The sequence below is a fragment of the Grus americana genome, chromosome 12 (assembly GCF_028858705.1).
Source record: "Grus americana isolate bGruAme1 chromosome 12, bGruAme1.mat, whole genome shotgun sequence".
Taxonomy (NCBI): domain Eukaryota; kingdom Metazoa; phylum Chordata; class Aves; order Gruiformes; family Gruidae; genus Grus; species Grus americana.
In genome coordinates, this window is record NC_072863.1 from 15318268 (window position 1) to 15343253 (window position 24986).

Here is a 24986-nt window from a genome sequence, read left to right on the forward strand (position 1 = left end):
CCTCCCTTCCAGTTGCCTGTTTCCATGAACATGATGAATAGAAGGAAATCCACCCCGTGAATTTTCCCTATTCATAATCCTTTCTCCACTACCACACCTCATTACAAATGGATCTGCCACCTTTCCAGCCTACAAATACCCAACAGTCCCCAAAGCTGCCTTTACTCTGGTACTCCTTAGCTGAGGGGCTGGGGTATTCTTGTTTTCAAGCAAAGTGAAACACATCTCTGGTAGCTTGGAATCACAATGCGATCTCTTTCCTGACAATGTGAAATGACAACTTTATGTCCATCCATGCTGAAATCGCTTGAAATCAGAAGGGTTGAACGGCCTAAAGCAGTAGGAAGAATGTGATTTTAGCTTATGTTTAATCTTAGTATGGAGTAAGCAAATGGTAGTTTTAATTGCGTGAGCCTCCTTGAGTTCTCCTTGTAGCCCGAGATGTGACTTTGATAAAGCCCAGTTTATGTTCCTCGTAGTCATGGACTGCTTTGGCTACTCAGCAGGAGGCATTTTTTCTTGGATTCAAATATATAACGTGAGTTTCTGTTACCAAACTGCAGCCAGCGTGCAGGAATGGAAACTTGCGGATGTGCTAAATGCACTTAATGCAGTGCCAGGTCCTGCTGCAGTTAAATGCTCACGGGCAAAGATCCCATGTCGGTTTTGTCGCTCATGTGCAAGCCAGCCTGCTACCGAAAGCAGCACGTCTGAGGCTTCAAGCAGGGCTGCAAGTAACTGCTGCCATTTAAAAAGTAATATTATATCAGATCCACTTTCCGGCCTTCAGACGCGCTCAAATTCTCACCTCTTTTTTATGAACTGTCCTTAAAGATTAATAGGACATTAAATCTATCCGGAGTGTGGATAAATGAGCAATAGAGAGCACAAACCTTTCCAAATTGTGTATTTAAGGCACAGGAGGAAAAAATGTGACGTTTTCTTGTTTTATATGGAAAATTGCCAGTTTCATTTTCTCATTACATGACTGTTTTTGTCAGAACAGATAGAAACATTCGGGGCTGATGGGCAGATAGCTCTCGCTGAAGCTTGTTGAAGCCACAGAGACTGAAGTCTTGATCGCTGAGTGCTGCAAACAGTTTGCCTCTGGCAAATACATACTTCCAGTTTTGGCAGTGTCTCGTGTTTGAAAGAGACAGGGAGTGATAGATTCTCTGGTCAGCTCAGTTGGGCAAACCTTAGACTCAGGTTTTATGCTTTGCAGAGGGAAAAAACAGTTTGCAGTATACCTTGGAAAAAATACTGGAAAAAAGACTTCTACTCATCTCGGGCTGCTGCGTTGCTCAGCCCTTCCACCAAAGATTAAACGTGCTCTCTCTGTCAGAGTAACTCAGATATGCCAGATCTTAGCAGCCTGTTGGTGACCTGGATTCCCCAGGTTTCTGAGGCACCGGTGTCTTGCTCTGAAACGCTTTGTGCAAAGCTGCCACAACACTAGCAAATCCCGGTATCTGTGATGAGACTGAAATTTTCCCCCCCTGCCCCGTCTCCTTTTACCATCATTTCTCTCCTTTCTTCAATGAAACAAACAGAAAAGCCAACACTTAGGATTTCCCAAGAGTTACAAGGGTCTTGAGATTCCCAGTGAAAGCAGGTTATCTGACTCCCATTCTGGATACCCCAGTCATGGATCCATAGATTTCAAGCTAATAAATCAAGAGAGTCTCCAGCAATGATGGTGCACCCTGGAGATGGGGGAGGCAGACTAGCTACCGAAGGAGAACGCAGCACAGGCTCTACAGACATCGGTTCAAAGTGTCAGCGTCCCATCGGGCTCGGTTCTTCGCTTGAAGAAGCTGCGTAGGTGTGGGAATCGCTGCTGTAGGTTGGATCTCTCAATGGCAGTGAGTGGGGTGGGGTGGTTGCAGATCAATAATCAGCACCCTGCGGTTGCTGTAAATCAAGACTTGAATGTCTGACAGGCTGCAGAAGCCAGGAAGAGGCACAGAAATACCTCACCTAACGTTTTTCCTCTCTCTCGTTTCTGCATTACATTGACCAAAATAGGAGTCTCTGGTTAGATTTGGCTGCTTTCTGGCGGAAGGGATCATTGCAAGGCTGGAGGAACGAGGCTCTCCCGAGCAGGCCGCGGTGGCTTGTTCCTCCCAGACACCGTGCAGGCAAAGGAGCAAGTGACGGGTGGAGAATTAACAGGGCTGGCAGCAGGGCCATGGGGCAGCTGCTCACGTGGAGAGTTTGCATGGCAGCTCAGCACAGCCGATGCGGTACAGAAAGGAGGAAGGCTGAGTGACAGTGAGGCAGGGAGCCAGTCTGGAGATGCCCATTCCGTTGGTTACTAAAATCCAATGGAACCACCACAGTGTATATTTATTAACAATTACATCTCTCTGCTTCGGTTTTTGCCACTTCCAGCCTTCCTTTCTCCCTTCGTTGAGCAATAGCCGGTTACTCAAGGCCAGCACCACCTCCCGAGTTTGGAAAGTGCCTGATGCCAAAAGTGACCCGAGCGGGCAACTTCAGAGAGCTCAGTCTAGGAGAGCGTGCAGCCGAGGACTGGTTTCGCTCGCTGAGGCCGACTTTTCTTCCTTGCACAGGAGAGGCCTGCGCAGCACTCTGCCCACATGTAGGGCATCAGTTCTGGGCGAAGAGGTAGTGTGTGACAAATGAGATGTTTGTAACCACAGCTGTATAACTTCCTTGGACGGAGCAGGGTAAACAATTATTATTTATTCTTGTTGTACTGCCATTGCGAGCTAGCAGCGCTACTCGGTTGTAACTTGGGTCTTTCCCAGACAGACAGACAACCTGTTGGTTTTGAGAGGACAGCAGTGCTGGGATCATGGCACGCTCACTTCTGAGAGCAAAGCTGGGATAGTGCAGACCTCCTAATCGGATATTCCCCAAATCGGAGGGCCTGCCTTTGTTTCCCAGGTGTTCCCAAACAGAAGGTAGCCTGTGCATGCTAATGCATTTTAATGAATTTTGACAAGGTCACAAGAGCCCATTTGTTGCTTGTCTGCTTTGTCCTTGTTTGCACATAGGAATGAAGCTTTCCCATACTTAGCCATATACAACCTCCAGTCAGCTTAAGTGTGTGTGTGTGTGTTTAGATGTTCAAATATTTCTACTCATTTGTAAGGTATTCAGTTTGAAACAGAGCTGCCCAATATACTAATCAGCAGAGAAAGGGGAAGAATGTATTTTGGTGCTCTTGTTATTTCTGTTGATTTTTTCAAATAGCGTAAGCCCTCTTGAAGAAGGGGAGAAAGAGTTCCTTCCTGGGGAATCCAGGGCCAGACAAAGGAAATGGGCAGTAAAAATGTTATTAGCAAGGGAAGAGTCTAGAAAAGGATAGATAGGTCTTAAAGAGATGGTCTTGATACAGAGTACTGGATGAATGATCTGCAACAAGCAGCTTCTTGAATGAGTTAGGTCACGAGCTCCTGGTGATCGTAGTGCCTGGGTGATGATCTCCTGCCACCATTGCTCTTAGCACGTCTGAGCCAGCCAGCATCCCTGTAACGTGAAACTGTATTACTGTCCCCTGCAGTGGCCAAGGTGCCACAGTGGCACCTTCCCGGAGAGCAGTCACTGGGAGAAAAACGTTGGCTCCTGACAGACAGCACCAGCACAGAGCGTGCTGCACAGGAGCGACGGCCGCGCGTGTTTCAGTGGGCAATACTGAAGCAAACCTCTCGGCTAGCCCACGAAGGATTTCTGTCTGGAGTTGATCCTTCATGCTTAAGTGCCTGGTGAAATACTGTGGTCTATTTTTTTCACTTGTGATGTACTCAAAGCAGAGGGCTGATGATACCCAGACCTCCTTTCTAACCAAAATTATTCTATGATGTTGTTAGTTGCTTTAAGGATGGTGTCTTTCTCTCTCAAATTTGGGGCTCTAGTCAAATCTATCTTAAGCAAAAGCAATGCTACTCAACTGTGTGGAGTTACACCTGCCTGCACTGGGGGAAATTTGTCTTCTGGATTTGTATGGTCCTTGTGCAAATATTCACCTGGGAAACAGGAGTTTTGCTTTTCAGGAGAACATAACGCCCAGCTAATTTCACTGCCTCTCTTACAGCCAGGCTTCTCATGAGGGCTGAGCAACAGCATCCTATTTAAAAATCCTGTCCCAGTTTTGGAATGCCCATGCCATCTGAAAGCTATGGCCTTATTTTATCTGTTTACATCTAGTAATAGTCTTGGGGAAATGGAGTTTTGTTTTCCCATCACATTTACTCCCCAGTGCAACAGTTAAAAAACCTATTTTTTAAAGTGTTTAGAAAGCCCAAATTTTTCCCCAGTAACTCAGAGCATAGGAATGTCCTATGGCAAAAGAAGCACTGGCAAGGCCACGCATGCCAGCGTGTCAGCTGGCCAAGTGTGGGAGATCCCCCACCACTTCCTGCCTGAAGGTTCCCAGGGTGCAACTTGGGAACACACTGTGTTTATTTTGGATGTGTGAAGCCCCTGTAAAGATGGGTTTAAATATATGTAGTTATGCTCTACCAACATGTTTCAGCCTACACAGGGCAACATCTGTTGAAACATGCAACTCTGGCTTAGCTTTAGCAAAGAAAATGAAGGAAAACAATTTCATCCATCATTAGACCAACACTTGGGAGAAGATTTAGGCCTTGTTCCATTTCCTAAAGCTAAGCAAATTTTGGCCTCATCAGCCCAGAAGAATAATCAAATCGCCGATGCTTCAGCTGTCTCTGGCTGTGATGTAAAGGTCTCTCCCTGAGCAATGATTCAAACCAGGTGTAGCACTGCTGGCTGAAGAGGGCAGTCAGGTAACCAGTGAATGGGGCACTGAGAGCAACTCTTCCCGTTCAGTGTCGGTTCTCACTTGCCAGTGGTTTCTGAGTGCAACCCATGTTAAAGCATGCAAGTGGAGGGCACGAGGGAGAAGCACTGATTGCTGTAGTAGGGGATAACTCTTAGAGGGTGGGGGGAAATACCCATGTAAGAAGGTCTCTGCCACAATGCCATTCACAACTGCTGTGTCTGTTGATGGAGGGTAGGTGAGCTCCTCCTACGACCTGATCAGCAGCTCTCCGTAGTATGCAGACCTGCTTTTCCATCTGCCGTGATGATCGTGTACAATTAACTTGTATCCTCTCACTCTCCTTCAAAAGTCTGTGTAAGCTGGATATTAGCATGGCAACGTCTGATACTAATCCTAAACTGCATCTATAGCCTAAGCAACTGTAGGTACAAGTCTGAAATCTTCTCTCTACCGACCAATTTAAAAATAAATGATCGAGCACTCATGTGAGTCCAGCTGAGTGAGCCACAGAGGAACTGTGTTCCCAGGTCGGAACAATGCACATTTGTGGTCGATTGCCTGAACGTAGGCTGAATTTAGGGGTGGACATTGGCCATTTGCACAGCGACCTTCATGTGCACGTAGCAGAAGGAGCTGTACGAGGTGTGCCCACCTTGTGCCCTGCAGCCTCCGCACACCCGACGGTGATCATCCTGTGACGCCGTTGTCTGAGAGCACCAAAGTTGCTGGCCATTGCGTCATGATTCTTAGGCAAAACTGTGAGTTTGTTAATAATCAGTGTAAAATTTAGAAGTTAGTCATACCCACCACAGCCCTAGAGTGGATCTGGTTGCACCAGGGTTAGGTGGTGGGGCTTTTCTGGTGATATGAGCTGTTATTAGATGTGACTTTTTCATGGTACTAGATGACTGGCAGCACTTGCAATTCTAAGCCAGGGCTGGGAGAGGCTTTACTGTGAGCCGGCTTAGAGGAACAGTGACTTTCTATGGTTTTCCCATTGCTGATTAGATACTTCTCTAAGAGCTCCTCCCTCTATTGATAAACAAGGACAAAAAGCTTAGTTCCCTTAACTTGGAGCAGCAATGTTAATGTCTGATTAATCCTATGTCATACAGGTCATGCTTGTTAAAATTGAAAGCCACAGATGATTACATTTGGAAGAGATTGCCATATCGCTCTGAATTAGTATTAGAAGCGTTGTTTTCAGTTTCATTTTCTTTATACGCATAAGGCAGGTTTTTTTCCCCTAAGATTTGTGGATTTACAACTCCACCATTTCTTGTAGATCAAGATATTTATGTAATTGTATTTTGAAAACACTTTGGTTTTTATGAATGAGTTGCAATCCTTCAAAAGAACAAAGCCCATACTGCCTCAGACTTAGAAGAATAAACAAAAATTAAGAGGTTTAGCTGTTATTTACGGGTTTCTGAAATCTAAAACATCTGTGATGAGGAAGCTCGAAAGTCTGTTTAGATAGATAGTTGAGAATTTGTTTTGTTTTGTTTTGTTTAGAAAGTATGCCAGTTATTTCAGATGTTCTGCCTATAAAGAATGTAAAACAATTTAGTTGTCTCAGGTCTGAATTTAATCCACATCACTGGCAGAAGGTCACTAAATTCAGTCCAGGGTTTCATTCAGATCTGCCATTGTTTAGACCTAAAAAATGTTACCATAAAAATGTTGGCATGTTTGTTATTCAGGGAGTATAATGTCTTAATTGAAATGGTACCAGAAACTATTTAAAAAACTTGTATTACAGTTCACATGACAGACAGTTTTTTTATAGCTTTCACATCTGTTTTAAGGCCAACATGTGAGATGTAGCCCTTGTCTGACTGTAAGTCTTTTGATTTCAGTGAAGTTGTACCCACTTAAATCCTGATTTAATTTGTCTCACATGATTGGTTTTTTAATTGTATGATTTAATTTTCTTTATCTCCAACCCAGTGTTACAGTATGGAGCTTCACAGCATGTTAGAAAAAGGTCAATAACAGATCCTTTCTTCTTTCTTTTTTATTTTCCCAGTTACAGGGATCCATTAAAAGAAAACTGGAAGATGATAGCTCTCCTGCCTCCAGTGGCGTGCCTGATGTCATTTTCCCAAATGACAGTAAAAGACTTTGTCTTGATGACGTAAACCTTGCCATGGGCCAAGGTGCCAATCCCAATGTGGCGTGTCCAGAAATGCAAAGCTCCCCGTTCTCCACCGGTCACAGCGCTTCTTCCCTGGGAGTCGCAGGTCACTCAGTGCTCCTCGAAAACAATCACATGAATGGCGGTGGCATCGGTTCCCCGTTTTCAGTGCCACCCAACACAGAAATAAATCAGAAGGGGTCAATAGGAGGGCAAACCAATAACATTGTCCACTATGATGAGAAAGGAAACAGCTTACAGTCTGTGGACCAAGAGCTGCAAGATCTATTGGAAGAGCTGACAAAAATGCCTGATCCTTCTCCCAATGACCTGGATCTGGAGAAGATTTTGTGCAGCAAGGCTGAAGAGCCACTTGGGCTGAGTCATTCTCAACCAAGCCTAAGTACCACTCCAAAGTCGTCCCCACAGAATTCCCACCTGGAGAACCATGTTGCTAACAAAGATTTTTCTCCCGGCTGCAATCCAACCAGTGGAGGATCTCCTCAGATGAGACCATCATCTGCTGGAGCTAACTTCCAAGTTCCTCCCTCAAACAAACCTGCTGCATCGCCCATCTCTACAGCAGCTCAGAGCAAGAACCAGCCACCGTCTATGCTGCCGGTACCCTTACCCAACATACCTGGCTCCAACTGGCACGCTCAGCAGCTAAAGCAGCTGGCAGCTAGCAAGCAGGTGTCTACCACCAAGCAACAAGTACAGGCTCCCAGCTGGCCAACTATGTCTCCTCCTGGTCTCTCTCCGCCTTACAGGGCAGGATCATCCCCACACCATCAACCTTTCAGTCCTCAAAATGTTATGGTGTCTGGCATGCCTGCTAATAATTTACCAGGAAACAACATTCAGAGTCCTCAAAACACTCTGCTTTCAAGCATGACTTCCAGCAGCACCCCATCCAATGGCCCCTCTCCTCCTTACGGGTCTGAGAAGCTCTCCAGCCCGGCTCTGAACCAGCAGCCCTTCAGCCCGCAGAGCTCCATGCTGCCCACCCTGACAGCAGCCAGCTTGCCAGCCAACAACATTAAAAGTCCACAGAACAACTTGGTTGCCAGCATGGCCTCCACAAATACTGGACCTTCTCCACCGTACAGGCCAGAAAAGCTGTCAAGCCCGGCTCTGCATCAGCAGCCCTTCAGTCCTCAAGGTACATTAATCTCTAACATCACTCCCACCAGCAACCCCACAAGTATGCAGAGCTCGCTTTTTAAATCAATGACTACAAACCAGTCCAAAAATATGAACATAATTATGCAGCAGCCATCCAGTAGCTTACAGCCAGCTCTGGTGAATGAGAGCCCTGTTAGCCAAGACCAGTTTTCTTTCAATAACACCAAACCACTGTCTCACTTTGCCTCAGAGTCAGCTACTCAAAAGATGTCACCTCTGACAGCAGGACAAGGGCAGCAGTCTCTCATGCACTATCTCCAGCAGCAGCAGCAGCAGCAGCAGCAGTCTCCAGCCACGCAGCAGTCCCAGCAGGCTAACAACAGCCAGTTTCTCCAGCAGCAGTTTCGACAGCTCATGCAGCCACATCGGATGCAGAGACACATGCAGCCTGCCACGCTGCCATCTCAAAGCAGACAGGTGAGAACGTCTCTTCTGTCTTACAGGGCTTATGTGAAAATATTGAGTCATTTCTTTTCTTATTTTTACTTTCCTTTGCGTTTCAAATGCGACGTCGCTAAACTTCTGGGGTGTGCACGCAGTGTATACAAGGACAAGGCAGTAACAACATCCTGGTGTTATCAGAAGGAACTTTATTTATTTCTTCAATTGAAATGTACTGTAATTCCACCATGCATTGTCTCTTCTAGCCCAGTGGAGAACTTTATGCTATTAAGAAAAACACATTTCATGCCACTAAAATAAATTATTTTTACGTGTATAGGTGATATTCCTGTTTAGCTTATATTGCAAGCTGTAGAGATGCTCCCATAATATGTTTCCTATCATCTTTTTAGTGGGAATAGATTTATAGATTTTTTTTTGTTAGTGCCCTTCAACAAATTCATCTCTGTGTTATGCTTCTGAGGCTAGAAAAAAATCAGGTGGGGTGAGAAAGGAAGCTAAAATACGACTCCTGCACGGACAGCAGGTCAAACAGTGCAGCTCCAGAACAGCAAAGACACAGACTCGAAATACCTGTTACCAGCATTTGCCAGAGGCAATGCCCTGCTCTGGATGAGGGCCATTCCCCACCCTTTGTTGATCTGATACCGTCCCAGCTGGTAAACGCAAAAATGCAGCTGGCAGGAGGGAGACACAGCCCTGATTTCTCTCCAGCAACCTTCTCCCTGCGACACAAGGAGCAGTGGGAAGCACTATCTGCTACTACGCCAGATAAGAAAGATTTAGTGTGAATGGGGACTTCAGAGCAAGGACGGCTTGGGGACTCAGTGTGAGAGCATCCTGGGTGTGAGGAATAAATAGATGTATTCTTCTTTGGAAGACTAGTAGGAAACAGGTTGAACCTCACCACCAAAGCCAAGTACCTTGTTAGGCTGAACCAGCACTTGGGAAGCAGAATCCTTCAAGCCGCTTAGCTGTGCACATGGGTGCACATCAGCTCCTCGTGACAGACTGAAACATTTCTCACCCAGCAAACCAGAGGCTGATCTCTGAAGCGCTGCTGGGATCCGCTCGGCAGCCCGGTGCTTAGTTGGGGAATACGCTCTGGAGCCTGGGTTTATTTGCTCTTCTTCCCTGCTAAGTGACCGGTTCTTGGATTTCTTCTGTGTAGGTGACTTGGTGTAACCTTGTCCTGTGATAGCAATGAGAAATCAGGGGATAGTTACTAAATATCAGCTTCTTAGTGGTAAATCAGTGAGGTGCATTTCCACTGTGCCACTTTAGGATCAACGCACGCCTTTCTAAGTTGTACACACTGCGTGCTCCCTTGTTTCGATAGAGCAGGTTAAAACAAGACAGCTGGGAAGGACTGGTGACTTGCTGAATTTGCTTATCCAAATATGTAACACGTAACGATATGGCGTATATAGTTCACTTTAAAGGGTTATCGATATAAGGCCCCTAATTCAACAAAGGCCTGAAGCAATTATGTTGCTTTAAGCACGTGAGGACCCTGGTTTTGTTCAGAGGGACCCAAATTAAACACAAAGTAGAGGGTCTTGCTAGCTTGGGATCTGGAGTATGGATGGATGTATGGTTGAAAGTTGCTGCAGCTCCATGAATTACTGCCCATCAGATGTTTTACTCTGAAGGCAGAGTGGGTGAAGAATACATTCACGGTGTTTTACTGCATCTCGGACGATGGCTGGTAAGCTGTTAACTGCAGTAACATGATCACTTTTGATCCTATGTCCATAAGCTTTGAGCATTTTTTTTTTCCTGGCTCCCCTGCTGGGTGTGTGGGAATTGCCAGGTCCCTGTTGGATTCCTGAGGTTTTCTCTGCACTAGTTTTCCCTGCTTTGCATCTTTGTCTTACACCTCTGAACCCTCTACATCATTGATTAGCCAAAAAAAAAAAAGAGAAAAATTCCTGCAGTGAGTCTCTTTAATGGGCCAGAATAGCCCCTCTTCCAGCAACCTTGCCAGCGCTCTGCCTGTGCTGCATTTTTAGCTGATTCTCAACATCAGAGAGAGTTGTTATAATTTGGCGGCTATCAGTAAAGATCAAGGACAGTTAAGACAAATGATTACAGGTGATGAGCATTTTACATTTTCAGACTAGTTAAGTAAGCTTATGGTGCCTCCCTCATTTTACAAGTAAGACTTATTACAATAATTACACAGCAGATGACGGTGCTTCAGTTTTACAGTCTGTTGAGCTGCCGAAAAAAGATGGTGGATGTTCAGGAGTGGAACGTTGTGTTAGGTTTTGATAACTTTACTGAAAATCACATAGAAGAAAATGGCTCCTGAGTGCTGAATTAAAAGAAAAATGAAAAATATTCTAGGTAGAAAAACCTTAAAATTCTGGGATACTTGTTACGTTTCTTTGAATCTAGCATGTAGATCTGTTACTTGTCTGCAGTAGATTTCTTATTTACATTGAGACATTGACACTGAAATCTTGGACCCGACCTGCTGCGTACCAATTTTACTCCATTATAGCGAAGTGGCCCCAGTGACTGTGGGTTTGATTTTCCAGCCGTGTACCCGGAGATGAATTTGAGCTTTGCAGAATCTCGGTGCCAATTCTCTCCTGAGGCAGGTGATGAATAGGACTTTTCAAGCAGTTGTTTCATTAAAAGGCAAAATGTTAGATTCAGAAGACAGGGGAGACATCTTCTGCATCTTCAAAAATTAGCAACCTTCTGGTGGAAAATTGCCTTTTTTAGCCTCATTGACAGAAATTTGCTCAAAGAAAAATAACAACATTCCCTGGAATGTTGCGTAGTGTTTAAAAGTCATCCCCTTACTCTGCATGTGTGTTTGTAAATGTGACTAAAATTTATAAAAAGAAGGCATAGTACTCTTTTTCTTTTGAGCAAGAGGTGCAGCTTTGTACAGAAGAAGAATGTGGATGGTGGCCAGTTGGAGGAAGAACAATAAACCATGAAATTTGATCCTTGTAGCAGGCAGAGCAACACGGGGAAGGGAGCAGCGGCCGGGATACGGACCCAGAGCGAGCTGTTTGCTGTTGGTTTAATGTGTATTAAAGCAAAGACTCCACGTTCCAAAAACTGGGTTACTAGCGGCGCCTCACAGCTCTACCATTTTTCTACTTAATGATATATCTCTTAAGCGTAATCAGTCTGCATCCCAGATCCTGTATTGCTTGGACAACTGGTAAATCTGATAAGGGCTAATCTTTTCCCATCTGAAGCAGCATGTCTTTATTGTTGAGCATTGATGGATATTGATTGAGGCACTGACAGTTTGCATTGTGCGATATTGCGAAGCCTGGCGGTGCTAACATTGCTCTTGTGGGTACGTGCAGGTTTTCATTTTACTCATGTAGGACTGATGCTTGCTGAGTGAAATTATACTCAAAGGTCTGGACTCATAAATCCGCAATATAAAGATGGTAGTAAATGCCAGGGAGTCAAAGATAGTCTGCAAAACTATCACACGTGGGCTTAAGCTTAGCCACTTGACTTTACTGGCTGTTTCTGGGCGCGTGAAAAGCTGCATTTGCCCAGGCAGGTTGAATAGTTGGGCATCTCCCTGATTTTCATGTCTAAATATAGTTTGTACTTGCAGATCTCCTCTTCTGGCATGTCAGATAGATTGGGCCCAATTCTGCCTTCAGCAATGCTGATACACCATCACCGCTTCCAGAAGAGCTCTTCTTTTACTGCTGCCGATATAAGATCAGACACAGGTCTTTGGGAGTGGAAAGGAGGGTTCCCCCGAAGGCAGGAAAATGAGCCGGCGGTCTTTGCAGTTTAAGTCAGGCTGGAATAACAGAAACCCTTTGGGTGGCCATTAATTTTCCAAGCCCCAGTTTGTCCGAGTTAAAATTTGAGCGTCTCGAGGAGGAGGGCAGTATTGCCCACTGCTCTGTGTATAAAATGTTGAAAATCAAAACACAACTTAAAAGGTTGTTTTGTCGGGGGGGGGACGTAGCTAATAAATAGCCATTGTATGAATGGGACATGCTGTGCGTTTCTGAGCTCCACTTGCGCTGTAAGAACCAAACATGCTATTCTTAGAGCTCTCCACATTCCTGCTGACATCCAGATAGTTGTATACTGGATTGTCAGTGAAGGGTATATTTGTTTCAGCTCCATTGCCAAAAATGATGGCAGGGGAAAAATGATAGGAGAAGAGACAGAGAGAAAAATAATATTATTTGTAGTTATTTGCAGTAAAAATGGCTATATTTGACTACACGTGGACTGCATATGAGCTAGTGAAGAACATGCTGAAGACCAAAAAAACCTTCGAAAAGGACTTGACAGTGTTTCTTTAACTGTGGTAAAAGCAGCAATACAGTATCTGAGTTGGCAGAGTAAATTATAGGTTGCAGAGAAACACCAAAACCCCTGAGCTAGATTAAATATACTAGGGGGAAAAAATTAAACAAAAAATCTTGTTTCTGAGCATGAGTTCTCTAAATATAGAAACAAAACTGAAGAAGAAATGCACTGTTATAAAGAGCAAACTGACCCAGAGCTTAGATGTCAAAGGTTATATAAATATAATGGCATAAAAAATACAGCTTTTATTAATATAAACAGAAATGTTAATACCACAGACTGATTCCTGAGTGTCCTATGTAACGTGAAGTTATTTCTACCAGTGAAAAGGCAGCGCACCGTGACTGTTAGGTGAGGCTGTTCTGATTCAGCAGCACTTCGTGTTTATAAGCTCTGATGCAGATTGATTAAGAGTTTGGAAAAGCAGAGAACACAGCCCACAGCATCTGAGTACATACAGTCCTCTTGTAAGTACAGGGAAAAATCAGGGGGTTTGGGGGTTTCCAAGATGTCGCAAGGAGTCTTCCTAACACAGAAAAGAACTACAGTATCATGTATTATTAAGACCAAAAGTACTGCCCAGATTTCATCTGCAGTTTCAAACCCCCTCCTTTTTCTTTAAGTGTCAGACTTATTTTTAAAGCCATTTTGAATGAAATGTCACTGATATTTCTTTTTTCTTTTTCTTTTTCTTTGTTTTCTTTTTCTTTTCTTTTTCTTTTTTCTTTTTTCTTTTTCTTTTCTTGAAAAAGTTTTTAAAATATTACCTTTTTTTTTCTTTTACTAATACTGTGGAGAAGAAAAACAGATTTGATTTCAAAGGGTAATGTTAGCACAATACCGAAGCAAAGCCTTTGAGGGAGTGGAGAGCTTTTGAAGGCAAAGCAACAAGCCCTTCAGCTAATTAAGTGCCTTTGAATAGGCGAATAAAGGAAGCTGGTGATGAATCTGGTTACAGAGAGCAATAAGGCTGAGCCTGGAGTTTGACCTCTCCACAAATGTAAAAACATCTTCTTGAATGGTCATTTCTGAATTTATATTTATTCATGCACTTGCAACTGAGTTGATTCCCCCCCCCCCAAACTTGGAGATTCTCCTTCCCTTCTTTCAAGAGAGTCTGAAAGGAGCTTGACTGAAACTATTGGACTGCCGCCTTCTCCCTTTCCTCCCTCCCCTGCAAATAAATAATGTAAGATATGCTTTGGAAAGTAAGGAGAAAACTTGTGGAAAGAAATGGGGTGTTCAGCCTCAACATGCCAACAGTAATACAACGTTTTCAGAAGTGCAGTAATCAAGATAAAAAACTTAGTTCACATCTGATCTTCCTAGCCCATTGCTCTTTTGCAGTGTCTTTTAAATCGCGTGTTGTCGTCTTCTGTTAGATTACAGGTATTTCAAAGCATTTCCCTGCTGTAGTGGAGCCCGTGTAGCCGTGTCTTAACCTTCCCAGTTCTTTGACTTGTATTTTAAGATGTTTACAGGCATTGATATTTCTAGCAGCTCTGCCTAATGCACTCATCATTCCTTCCAGTTTAGCTGTCTGTTGTGCTGAAAGCACTTTTGCACATCATTAGGGGAAGCAATCTGTGGAGCAGAAGCTTGTAAATAAACCAAATCCTTCTGAACATGGTGTAGGGAGCATCCTCCCCCACCCTCACCATCGCCTTCCTTTTGGATCTGAAATTAATGTGGACACTACATCAAAGCTGCAGCACTTCCTTCGATCCAGACGGGTCTTTCCCTTAGTTATTACCTGTTTAATAAAATGGAAGACGTTCTGCCAGCAATTTAGCACTTAGGACACAGACAACTCTATGGGAATCTCATGCTGGACAAATTACAATCCACTTGGAGAGAAGAAAAGAGACTGGGGTGGTACTGTGAACACCAGCGAGGGGTGCTGGGAGGCGTTCGAGAAATTCTTTCTCTTCGTTACCTGCAGGAGGATGAAGCGTCCGACGTGTGTGCAGGGTGACGTGGTATTGTCCAGGTTTTTGGTGGAGAAAGACAAGAGGAAGTAGTACTTACGTACTGTGAACATGTAGATGGAAATGTGAGTTACCCCAGCGAAATTTAGGAGAAGGTGCTGAATTTGAGCCTGACAGGCTGCTTTCCATGAGTTTCCAGGTGCCCAGGACATAGGCTGTACATCAGTGCTGGATCCCCCTCCACTCCTGGCAGGGCCGTACAGCCGCAGGGCGAGCGGAGCAGAGCGTGCCATCGCACAGAGGTTCTGCATTAACTCTAAAAACCAAACCAAAACCCTTGCTTTTGTGGTTTTGAGCTTTAAGCAACAGACAGTTGTTTCCTCCTGCTCTGCAGTGGGGGGTGGGAGAGAAGCTCTGCTCTCAAAGGGGCAGGGAAGGTGGTGGATCGTGCTAAAAAGTGTCTGCTTCATTTGATGTGGAACTGTATTCTCACACCCATTTGTACCAGAACCGCTCTGATCCTGCCAGCCTAGGTGGGCAGTTTCTCTCGGGTTCTCTAGGCAGCTTGGCAGCAGTATTCACAAGTTCTCCTGGGCTGAATCAGGCCCCAACTGCAGATTTTTGTGCTTTCTTTTTTCAAGTAACCCATTTTTGCTTTCTTTATTATCACAAAAAAAATCCCATCCGTGTGCAGAAATCTTTAATTTATAAGCAGTTGAGCAAGAGGTCCTGAACATATTTTTTTTTTTCTCAGATGCAATGAAGTCATAAACATCCTGGGAATCTAGGGAAAGACTCAGGGACCTTCTCCCTGTTTGGCTTCATAACCAATGTCATAACTTCCTTCTGTGTATCATTTTTAAAAATAACAATGTGAATAGTGGTTAGTGATGGGTAAGACACACTAACTTGTGTTCTTACTTAGAAGTCAGTGCACCCATAATTCTTATATTGAAAAGGTGTGTTCATGGCACAGCATGCTGATGAATAGCAATGAGGAAATGGTTTCCATGACCTTATTGTACACCCAACTCGTTTCATCTGTGCTGTAAATTCCCATTAATATCAGAACATCTTAATTCCATTTTTTCCCACATTTGTAAAAGATAGGTTTGTTCATTCTCTGTATTTTCTCTCTCTTTGTTAGTAAATGGCAGTTTGGGGAGCTTCTTTTGAACTAAAAGCAGCCTGGCTTTCAGAAAATGTGCTCACTTCCCTAAAACCATGCCCTTCTTACTACCTCAAATTTGATGCCTAAATTAATAATTAATTTTACTACTTTTTGCAGTGATACTGTGAGAGCATGGTTTGTACCCTTGATTTTTGGGATGGTTTCTACCTGGCATTGTCCTGTAGGAGTCTAAAATTCCATCTGTGTTCCACAAGGCAGAAATACTTACAGAACCAAAGACTAATTTAACAATTAGAATAAAAAGCAAACAAATAAATAAGAGAGTCCCTCAGATGCTGTTAAATCATGTGCCTGGCGCGGGTTTGGCAGGGTGGGGTGACTGGAGCTGCCTACTTTGTCCTTCTGCTCTGCTCCTCTGTCATTTCTGCCTCGCTGCAGTAAACGCTGCACACGAAATAAAAGTACAAACATGTTTTGTTTCAGATGCAATACCTAGAAATAACTTTTCCTGGTAAAATGAACTCAGTCTCTCTCTTTTTTTTTTTTTTTTTTGCTTTTTCTCTGGGCATTTTGGAGAAATTTCAGTGTGTGGGTGGGGGAAAACAAAGCCGTGGCTGTAAACAGGAACTGATATTGTCTCCACGTCTGAATGGGGAGAGAAACTGAACTGGCCTCGGTGGTTCTCTCGTACATCTGCAAGTCTGGAAACACTGGGATGATTCACAGTTTGCTGATTAATACAGGAGCAAGCAAAATGGTGTGAATTAACGGCCATTACAGAGCTGCGCTGGATGGCAAATATCCCCCTAGAACAAATGATGTTTCACCAAGATTGCTTAGAGGAAGAGGTAATGGGTCTTAAATACAAATTAGAAGCAGTCCCATCAAAGCTGTTAACGTTAAGGTTTGAAAGCCAAACACTATTACGAGCTGTCTTCAAAAACTCTGTCCATTTAGGAAGCATATCAGTCTGCCGTGTTGGCTCTGCAATATTTCTGTCTTGAGCACTTTGGACGATTTCAAGCAGATGGCACTAATAATTGATAGAAATCCACAATCAGAATGTAGCGGCTCTTCTTAGGGCTTTGGAGGCTAATCACTCTCTTACATGTACGTTTTTAAGTTAAAATTTTATAGCATATATAAAGGCAAATACTATCATTATCGGTATGTAATTCTTAAAGCTCTACTGTTAACAAAAAGTAATCCTGTATTACAATTTAACCCTTTGCATATGGGAATGTTAAAAGAGGATAGGAAATACATTACTTTAGCATAAATAATATTCTCTATACGACCGGCAACAGGATTTGTTATTTCTCATTGTAGTAATGAAAATGCGATACCTTAGATCAGTGTCAGCCAGGTGCAGATGTGAATGCAGGGTGTGGACAAGCTAATGCAGAGCTATTTTTCCCCATTACAGAATTGATAAGAGACCCACACAAGGAGGATAAGCCCTGTAATGTAGACAAAATAGTATGATATCCTGGTCTAAGACATTACATTAACAGCTTGATCTTGTAAAGATTCAAACACACACACCTAAATTTACACAGTGGGAGGTCATCCCAGTACGACCAGGGGATTATTTCTGAGAGCAGAGTGAATCATGTATGTGTGTCTTTGTATGCTCAGGAAAGACCAAAGGTGGAGGGGAAGGATGCAGCAAAGGGCCAGCAATCATTGCAATGGCATATTGGTGCTACGACAGAAAAAGAGAGTTGGAAGCTTTGATGCACTCTTGTTACCTCAGCTCAAGTTTACATTTGAATTATTTTTGGCTTTTCTGTTTTTATTTTCTGGAGGTTAGTAGCAGCATTTTGTAGACGTGCCATACTTTGAGTAAGTTTATGTTTTAATCAGTCCAGTGATTATTTGCAGTTCTCTGGGGTTTGTTTTTTACGTTCGTGAATTGCAGAAGCAAAGTTTGCCCCTCATAGGAAAAAAATCTGCCCCCTCCTCTCGGGCACAGCAATTACAAAAGGAAATGAAGAAGAAGAAAAAATTGTTAACAAAGACTTTCCCCCCGCTCTTTTCCTTTGGTGATTGCAGGCTGGTAATGTTAATGTGTTTCTTCCCTTTCCAGAAAGATGAGGACATACTACCCTGGGATACCAGTAGTATGTATCCCTGTCATAAACAAATCCGTTTCTCTCAGTACTTAAATACTCAGGGCTTTTAGAAGCTTCTCTTTGCATAATAAATGTGTTTAATATTTCCTTTACTCTCCGGCATTATTAAGTATAAACTGTTACTGTCCTGGATTGAAGGGTAGTTTACACGGCACTGTATGTGGATAGTCTGTTTTCTTTTACCATTGCTCCGAAGGGCGTGTTTAAGCAATGAATGAATGATCGTATGAGCATTATTTTTTTTGTTTCGTACAACCCCCTCCTTCTCCTCCTTTCCAGCTCAGCCAGTGCAGGTTGCACAGCGGCATTTTAGTTTTTCTACGTGGAAATGTGGCGTTTAGCAGAAGAGATGCATAACAAGGATGAGAGAGTTTTTTTCCTCCTTTCCCTCTTCTCCCAAGAGATACCCTGTGACTTCCTCTATTAGTCCATTAATCGCCGTAGCTCAAAATTCAGTCTGATCAAAGGAGCAGAACGAGGTTGAAAAGTGCAGATTCTGGCAATTGACTTGACTGTTTAGATTCCCCGCTGAGCTCATTTAGAGCTGGAATTAAGCTATTCCTGCTGTATTTTTCGTCCTTGGCTCGGCGGTAGTGCTGTGCCGTGCCGTGCTGTGCCGTGCCGCGCTGGGGAGTGCTGAAGGCAGCCCGGACCAGCCTGCGCCCAGAGCAGCCTCCAGCACCTAAAGAGCTGCGTCTCCCTGTGCCAGGAGAAAGCTGAGTAATCTCGTCTTGGTTTGATAAGAAGGGCTGTGTTTAGATTGCGTTACACTGCAGAAAAAAGCGGAGAACCTGTTAACTGAAGGTGCCAGAGTAAATATTGATGATTTTGTGTTTTTTTTTTTTTAATTTAAGCATCAGGTTTCTGTCTCTCGCAGGTCTCTTTACTGAGGTTGGTGCACGCATTATGAGTGGGAAGGAAAGAATTAAAAAAATATGTAAATGGGAAATTTGTAAACAACCTGAAGTTTCTTGTAAAAGTTTGCTTTACGATGTAATGACTCACTTAAGGAATACAGTTGTTTTTAATGCCCGTTTATACGCGCAGTTAGAAACTGGTGCTGTTTTCTCTCATCGATAGTCTTGTTGGTTCTTGTTTGCTTAAGGCAAAAATGCAGACTGCCCATACCTGCGTTGTTCCCTGCAGATTAACATCTGATTTTGCAATCCTTATGCATCTCAAATTCCTATTGATGTAACCAGGAGTTACAAGTTCTCCAGGAATAGTGTTCGACTCTTGATGTCATTATTTGTGATTCTATAGTTCCCCAAAGTGTGCTCATATTTCTCAGAGATAGAGTAATTTGATGTGTAAGTTCTTATCTCATTAAAGTGAATTATTGTTACTGAAATGTGAATGGCATTCTATTATCAGAAAATATTATGTATTTAATGGTTTAAGAGTGCTTAAGGTCAGCAAGAACAGCGAAATGCTGATAACATCACCACAGACTGTGTGATGGTCCTGAAATGTGAGTAAATCTTTAACTGAAAAAAGTTTTGCGAGACATGTTGGTGTTTTTACATAGTTTAGGACGTTGACTAAAATCCCCAGCATTTATTTATGTTGTATTTTACTTAAAAGAAAAAAGAAAAACTGGCCATTTAATAAGAACTTTTTTATTAAGAAAAAAGATTGGCAGTGAGGGGGAAATGGACAAATCCATTTTGTGCCCAGTCCAGAGACTGAGCTTTTTCCCACATAGGTGGCATATGTCTATACATGTATAAATTTTAATTTAAAAAAACCCTGTGACCTTCAGGACCCTCTGTGGAATAAGATTAGAAAGGGACTCCTCACTTGGGTGTGCTGCTCCATTCTAGGTTGACACAATACACAAAATACTGTGCTTTAGCTTACAGAAGTTTCCTCAAATTTCATACTTTACAAGGCGTTTGTCAGTATGGTGATCTAAAACCTTGCTCTCTCTGTGATTTCTTATTTTTTCTGCTTATGGTAACAGTAGCGAGGCTTTTCGTAAGATGAAATGCTGTCTAACTGCATCTAAAATACAGGTTTTTGCCTATTTCTGGCTTGATTAAGCTAGAGGGAGGGTACCTACCTGCTGTCTAGGTTACTGTCAAACTTAACTGAAAGTAAAGTTGAATTGTGCTCTGTTCTCCTAACAGAGCCCATTTTCTCCTTCTGACTGGGTACTGAAAGGCTTTTACTGCTACACTAACATTTTCCAAATAAAACATTTTTGCCAGTTTCTGAAGAAATACCAGAGCAAGTACCACCTTCGACATGCTGGAAGGAGTCCTGCGCCATAGCTTATAAACTGAAACAGTTGGGCAGAATAAGGAATTAAACTAATCCCTGATATTAGGAGCATGAAAATGAGATGACCTTCTGTATATGCCCTGAGTGAGTTTCTAACCCAGTTCCGCTATAGGCTCCCCTATATCGCTATTCCTCCGTACCTATACCGTGCAGAAAACAAAAGACCAGCCATTCAGCTGGGAAACTGGAACACACGCTCGCAAATATTACAGACTTTAAATGCATTGTATTTTTAACAGTAGTTCGTGATTGGAATGACAGGAAGGAAATGAGCAGAAAACATCCTATTCTATCTCTATATAAAATCTTGCTTGTGAAAGATACAGTTACCACAATAATGATCGGACGCTAATTGATTCATTGTGCTGGGAGACAAGTGCTGAGCGGAGGAGCCAGCGGGGTCGTTTTCTTGCTCCAACTCCACTTTGGTTGTTTGCTGAGGAAGGGCAGGAGAGGGTTATAAAGCTGCTGCCGCTACATTCAGCGCATGTTTTTCTCAGAAAAGAAGAGACACCGCCAGCCAAGATCTCTTTCCTTTGGAAATTGTGGCTGGGAAGGGCCCCTTTGGCTCGGCAGACAAAGTGGGCAGTCAGACAGCCCCTTTCCTGAATCCCAGGCAGGCACCAGACGGCTGAAGGAAGAGAGGCACCAGGCTGAATTAGATTGCCTCCTGCTTTGGACAGTAAGGCAGGGAGGCAGGCTTAATTGCTTTGCAGCTGTTCATTTTTTCCCCTTCTCCCTCCTCTCCCTCCTCCCAGCTGACCCCGGCGGCAGCCGCAGCTCTCACCCCAAGGAAACCTCCCCAACTCGGGGAGAAGTATCAACGCTGGACTCGTTTTTATCGCCCTTTAGACCCTTCCCTCAAGTCCAGCAGCAAGCGGGGAGAGAAGGGAAAGTATTAAGGCAGAAAAGACTTTTCGGCATAACCTAGGAATTTGTCGCTTTTTTCTGGGGTAGTTTGTGCGGTGGTTTCTGAACGCGGCTCGTGGCAAGGGGCCGGCTGGGACGGGCAGACCTCTGGGATGGCATCCCTTCAGGAGAGGCAGCGGGGTGTCATCGCTGGCGGGTCCCGGCATCCTGTCTGAACGGAAAAACTGGGAGAGGCTTCGAATGAGCCCCCTGCGATGCAGCACTCCCGCAGCAGGATTTATGAGACGCGTGAGATTTCCTCTCCGGAGCTGCGACACTGGTCATGGAGATCTCCCAGACTGGTGCCTGGCGGCGTGAATGCCGGTTGGGGTTGAGTTGGTGGTGGGTGCTCTCACTGGCAGAAGAGCCTCAACACCGAAACGTTCTTGGCCTGACTATTAACAGAAAAGCTTTTTTGAACCTCAGAGAACTTGCAGGGGTCTCCAGCCCTCAAAAACTGGCTCAGGCCAGGCGTGCTCATTTGCATGTGTCTCATGTCTGAACCTCATGTTTGTGCATGAAACAGAGTTTGTTTTCTTAATTGCTCTCACTCCACTCCTGGATTTAAACATTTTAAAACGTGTTGCCATGCCTTAGCAATGAGACTGCAGCCGGCTTTCAGCTCACCTGCTTCGCAGAGAGGGGCTCTGCTCGTCTGCTGCTCAGCCAGCCTTCCTGGGTCTGTTCACCTCCAGCAGCAATGTCAAGCTAACCCAATTTTGCAGCTGGTATCGAGTGCCAGAGGCGAGCTTTGTAGATGTCTCTTTAATTCCTGCACTTGTAGAATTTAGTGTATATTTTCCCTCCAGTTCCACTGACTCACGCAGTCCTCGGGGGCGGAGGCAGGGGGAGAACAAGAAGGCTGTAACCCGGCTCTGATTGACTCATCTGGTAAAGCCAGTCGGCAGTGAGCCTTTCCCCCCTCTGTCCACAAAAATGGTCCCTCTCGGGAGCCTCTTTGGCCTCCCAGTTATAATTATGGCATCAGCAGCTTCGTACTTGACTGTCCTCCTAGGCCAGCTGCATCTCCTCTGCCGGGGTGTCGTGTCTGGGTGATAGCATTAAAACGTGAAGTGCCCGGTGAGCCGGCGGAACAACACAGGGCGTGCAGCCCGCATTGTTCGGGAGCATGGGCTGTCGTGGCACGCTAATCTCTTCATACGGGACATATTTGCTGCTTATTTTTTATGATATCCTTAACAGCATAAACCGGAACTTGAGGTGGGCACCAGTGCAGGTTTTTGGCACGTTTCTTTTAAGGCACAAAGCTCTGATGGGGATCTTTGCTCAGCAGAAATGGTAGGTGTCATTCCTGGAAAGGTAGCGCAGCTACTGCGTGCTTTGGTGGTCAGAGGGATTTGTGTCTGTAAGAAATGGATTTAGAAATAAGGTACAGTAGCATGTAAATGACTTTTTCTTTCTTTCTAATCTGTTCAACTTGCAGCCTACAATAGCTCTGCCAGTTAGATTTGAATTAAAACCGGCTCCACGAGCTACAAAGGATCTCGAGCCTCCTTGCCGAGACCGGAAATCCATTGTGGCGTCCTGATTAGTGCTGGTGAAATCGGAAACCTTTCTCGGGGCAGATAACAATCTCGTAAATGAAAATATAACCTGTTAATCCTGAATTTTAACAAGGATGGTTACGCAACTCCAGGCCAAATCCAGGATGTGTCTTAGCCGTGTGCCCCTTGGTCAGAAAGGGTTTGCTGGTAGGGAAGGATGGGCTCGCACCCCTGCAGTGCCCTCTCCCAAAAGCACCCCTGCTTTGTGCCAGGTCTGTGCGAAGAGGCAGGAGGAGGGGTGCTGGGGGGTGAGGCTCAGTGCAGGAATTGGGGTTCACGGGTTGGGGCCGACCCCTCTGAAGCTCTTGCCTGAAGTATCTTAAGACGGTGCCTCTATTTAATGTTCCAGGCACCACTGCCAAAGGAGGGGGGTCTGGCTGGGGCCATCCCATACTTTTGCAGTCTCATAATAGTCCCTTTAATTATGGGTAACAACAGGTCCTGTTTTTTTCCTATGTTAATAACAAGTTCCAGGGTATAAATAACTGCAATTAAAACAAAACGCCTAACGATTTACCATTTGACACCTATGCAGCGTGCCAGAGCCTTGGCTGCGCAAGGAATTTTTTCTCCTGCCCTGAATATTTTATAATTGTTTTACAAAGAGCACATGGATGCTCCAGCCATTAAGAAATGCCAACCAAGGTACATTGTGGCACCAGGGAGCAGAGAACAAATAGCTACGCCTGTGCCGAGGCCGTAGAGAGCCCTCCTTTCGGAAGCACAGCCGTGGTTTGTTTGACTACTTCTGTACATTGACCTTTGTTTTTTAAGAAGAACACAAACAATCAGGATTGCTTTATTGTAGGACCCATTAACTCCTTCGGAGACTTTGCGGTGTCTGTTGATAAGAGCAGCACACGTGTGGCCACGTAGTGCAGTCTGTGAAACACCTCTGCCGCTCTGCTGCATCTGGATGTTTGCAGGCAGATGCTGCATGTCCCTTGCTTTGTGCATTTGGAAGAGCCAGTCTATATGTAAAAATAGGTGGAAATAGGCCTGGGGAGTCTAACCACACTGGCGAAGGAGCTGGGGGTCACGGGGAGAGGGGAATTCACCCCTGCTTTCAGTGGGGAGGCACGGAGCGCCGTCTCTCATTCCCGAGACTGGCTGTGATGTGTGCGATGTGAAGCCTGCGAATGGAGTTGCTTAAATATACAAGCGTGCCTAAAAATGTAAAAATAAAAGCAGTGCTATTTTAAGACTCTAGAATCAGGGAGTATAAATAGCCTAACTGGTGTGTTACTCCTGGCTGGGCGTGTCGGTCCTAAAACATCACCACAACTGTCACTTCCCTTTGAAGCAGCTTGTCGGGTAATGACCGCGGCAGTGGAGCCTCCTCTGCATTTCCATGTTCTCTCGATAAGCACAGGTCAATGATAAGATGCTCTCCGGGCTGACGTGTCCGTCACGCAAGTCCTCGCTTTGCCGGCGAGCACGCACAAATGGAAAGGTGGGTGCAGGCTGTTGGGGAGCGCTGCGGAGCTGGGGTGCAGTGGTGGGAGGTGGTAAAGAGGAGCTCGCCCTGCCGAGCACAAGCCGTGGAGCCGGGGCTGCCGAACTCTGAACAAAAGACAAAATAGTTGCGTGGTTAAGCACCGGTTTGGGACTTGTGAGATGTGGGTTTAGCGCTCTCCATCGTCAGCCTTCCTCTGTGACTGGCTGGGATTCATCTTCCTCCTCCCATCATTTAGGCTCCTCCTGTGGCCAGTGGAGGAAAAGATCTTTAGAGGATAATTTCACCTGACCCTAATGTGCACCTCCCAGATGTGATGGATGGTCTGTGGTGAGGGAAGCCTGGACAACATGCTCAGGCTTGGCCCTTGTCTGCTGGAGGTACCTTTATTCTCCATCTTTGGAAGCAGCAGCAGCTGTGGTGATCCAATATACAAAAGTCTGTGAAGTTGAAAGTCATATACATACCTTAAATAGCTGATTTCTGCCCCAGAAAGCATTTTGGTTTCTGTCTGTTCTTCCAGTGCGGTGGCTGGAAAGAAGTAACTTTGATGGTGTTCCACCACCTCGGTACAGCGGCCGGGGGACAGGCTCTTCTCTGGCGGCCGTTTCCGAAAGGAATTCTGGCCGACTCCTCCAGCGAGTAATGATATGTTTATTTGCGATACATGGAGCCAGGAGACGTCTCTGGGTGATAGGGATCTGGAGACTGGTAAACAAAAGAAGGCAAGGTTGGAACTCAAACTGTGAGAAGGCTTGTTTGG

General features: G+C 44.6%; 1 protein-coding gene across 3 annotated transcripts in view; it reads left to right on the forward strand.

Annotated features, from left to right (window-relative positions):
- The window catches only part of MAMLD1 (mastermind like domain containing 1), a 274819-nt gene that overhangs the window by 233737 nt on the left and 16096 nt on the right, over positions 1-24986 (forward strand). For 2 of the 3 annotated variants that reach the window (XM_054839059.1, XM_054839058.1), the window contains one exon: positions 6804-8513. In XM_054839059.1, the coding sequence (XP_054695034.1) occupies positions 6924-8513 (1590 nt within the window). In that variant the 5' untranslated portion in view covers positions 6804-6923. The remainder of the gene's footprint in view (positions 1-6803; positions 8514-24986) is intronic. The other variant, XM_054839060.1, reaches the window with a different exon arrangement.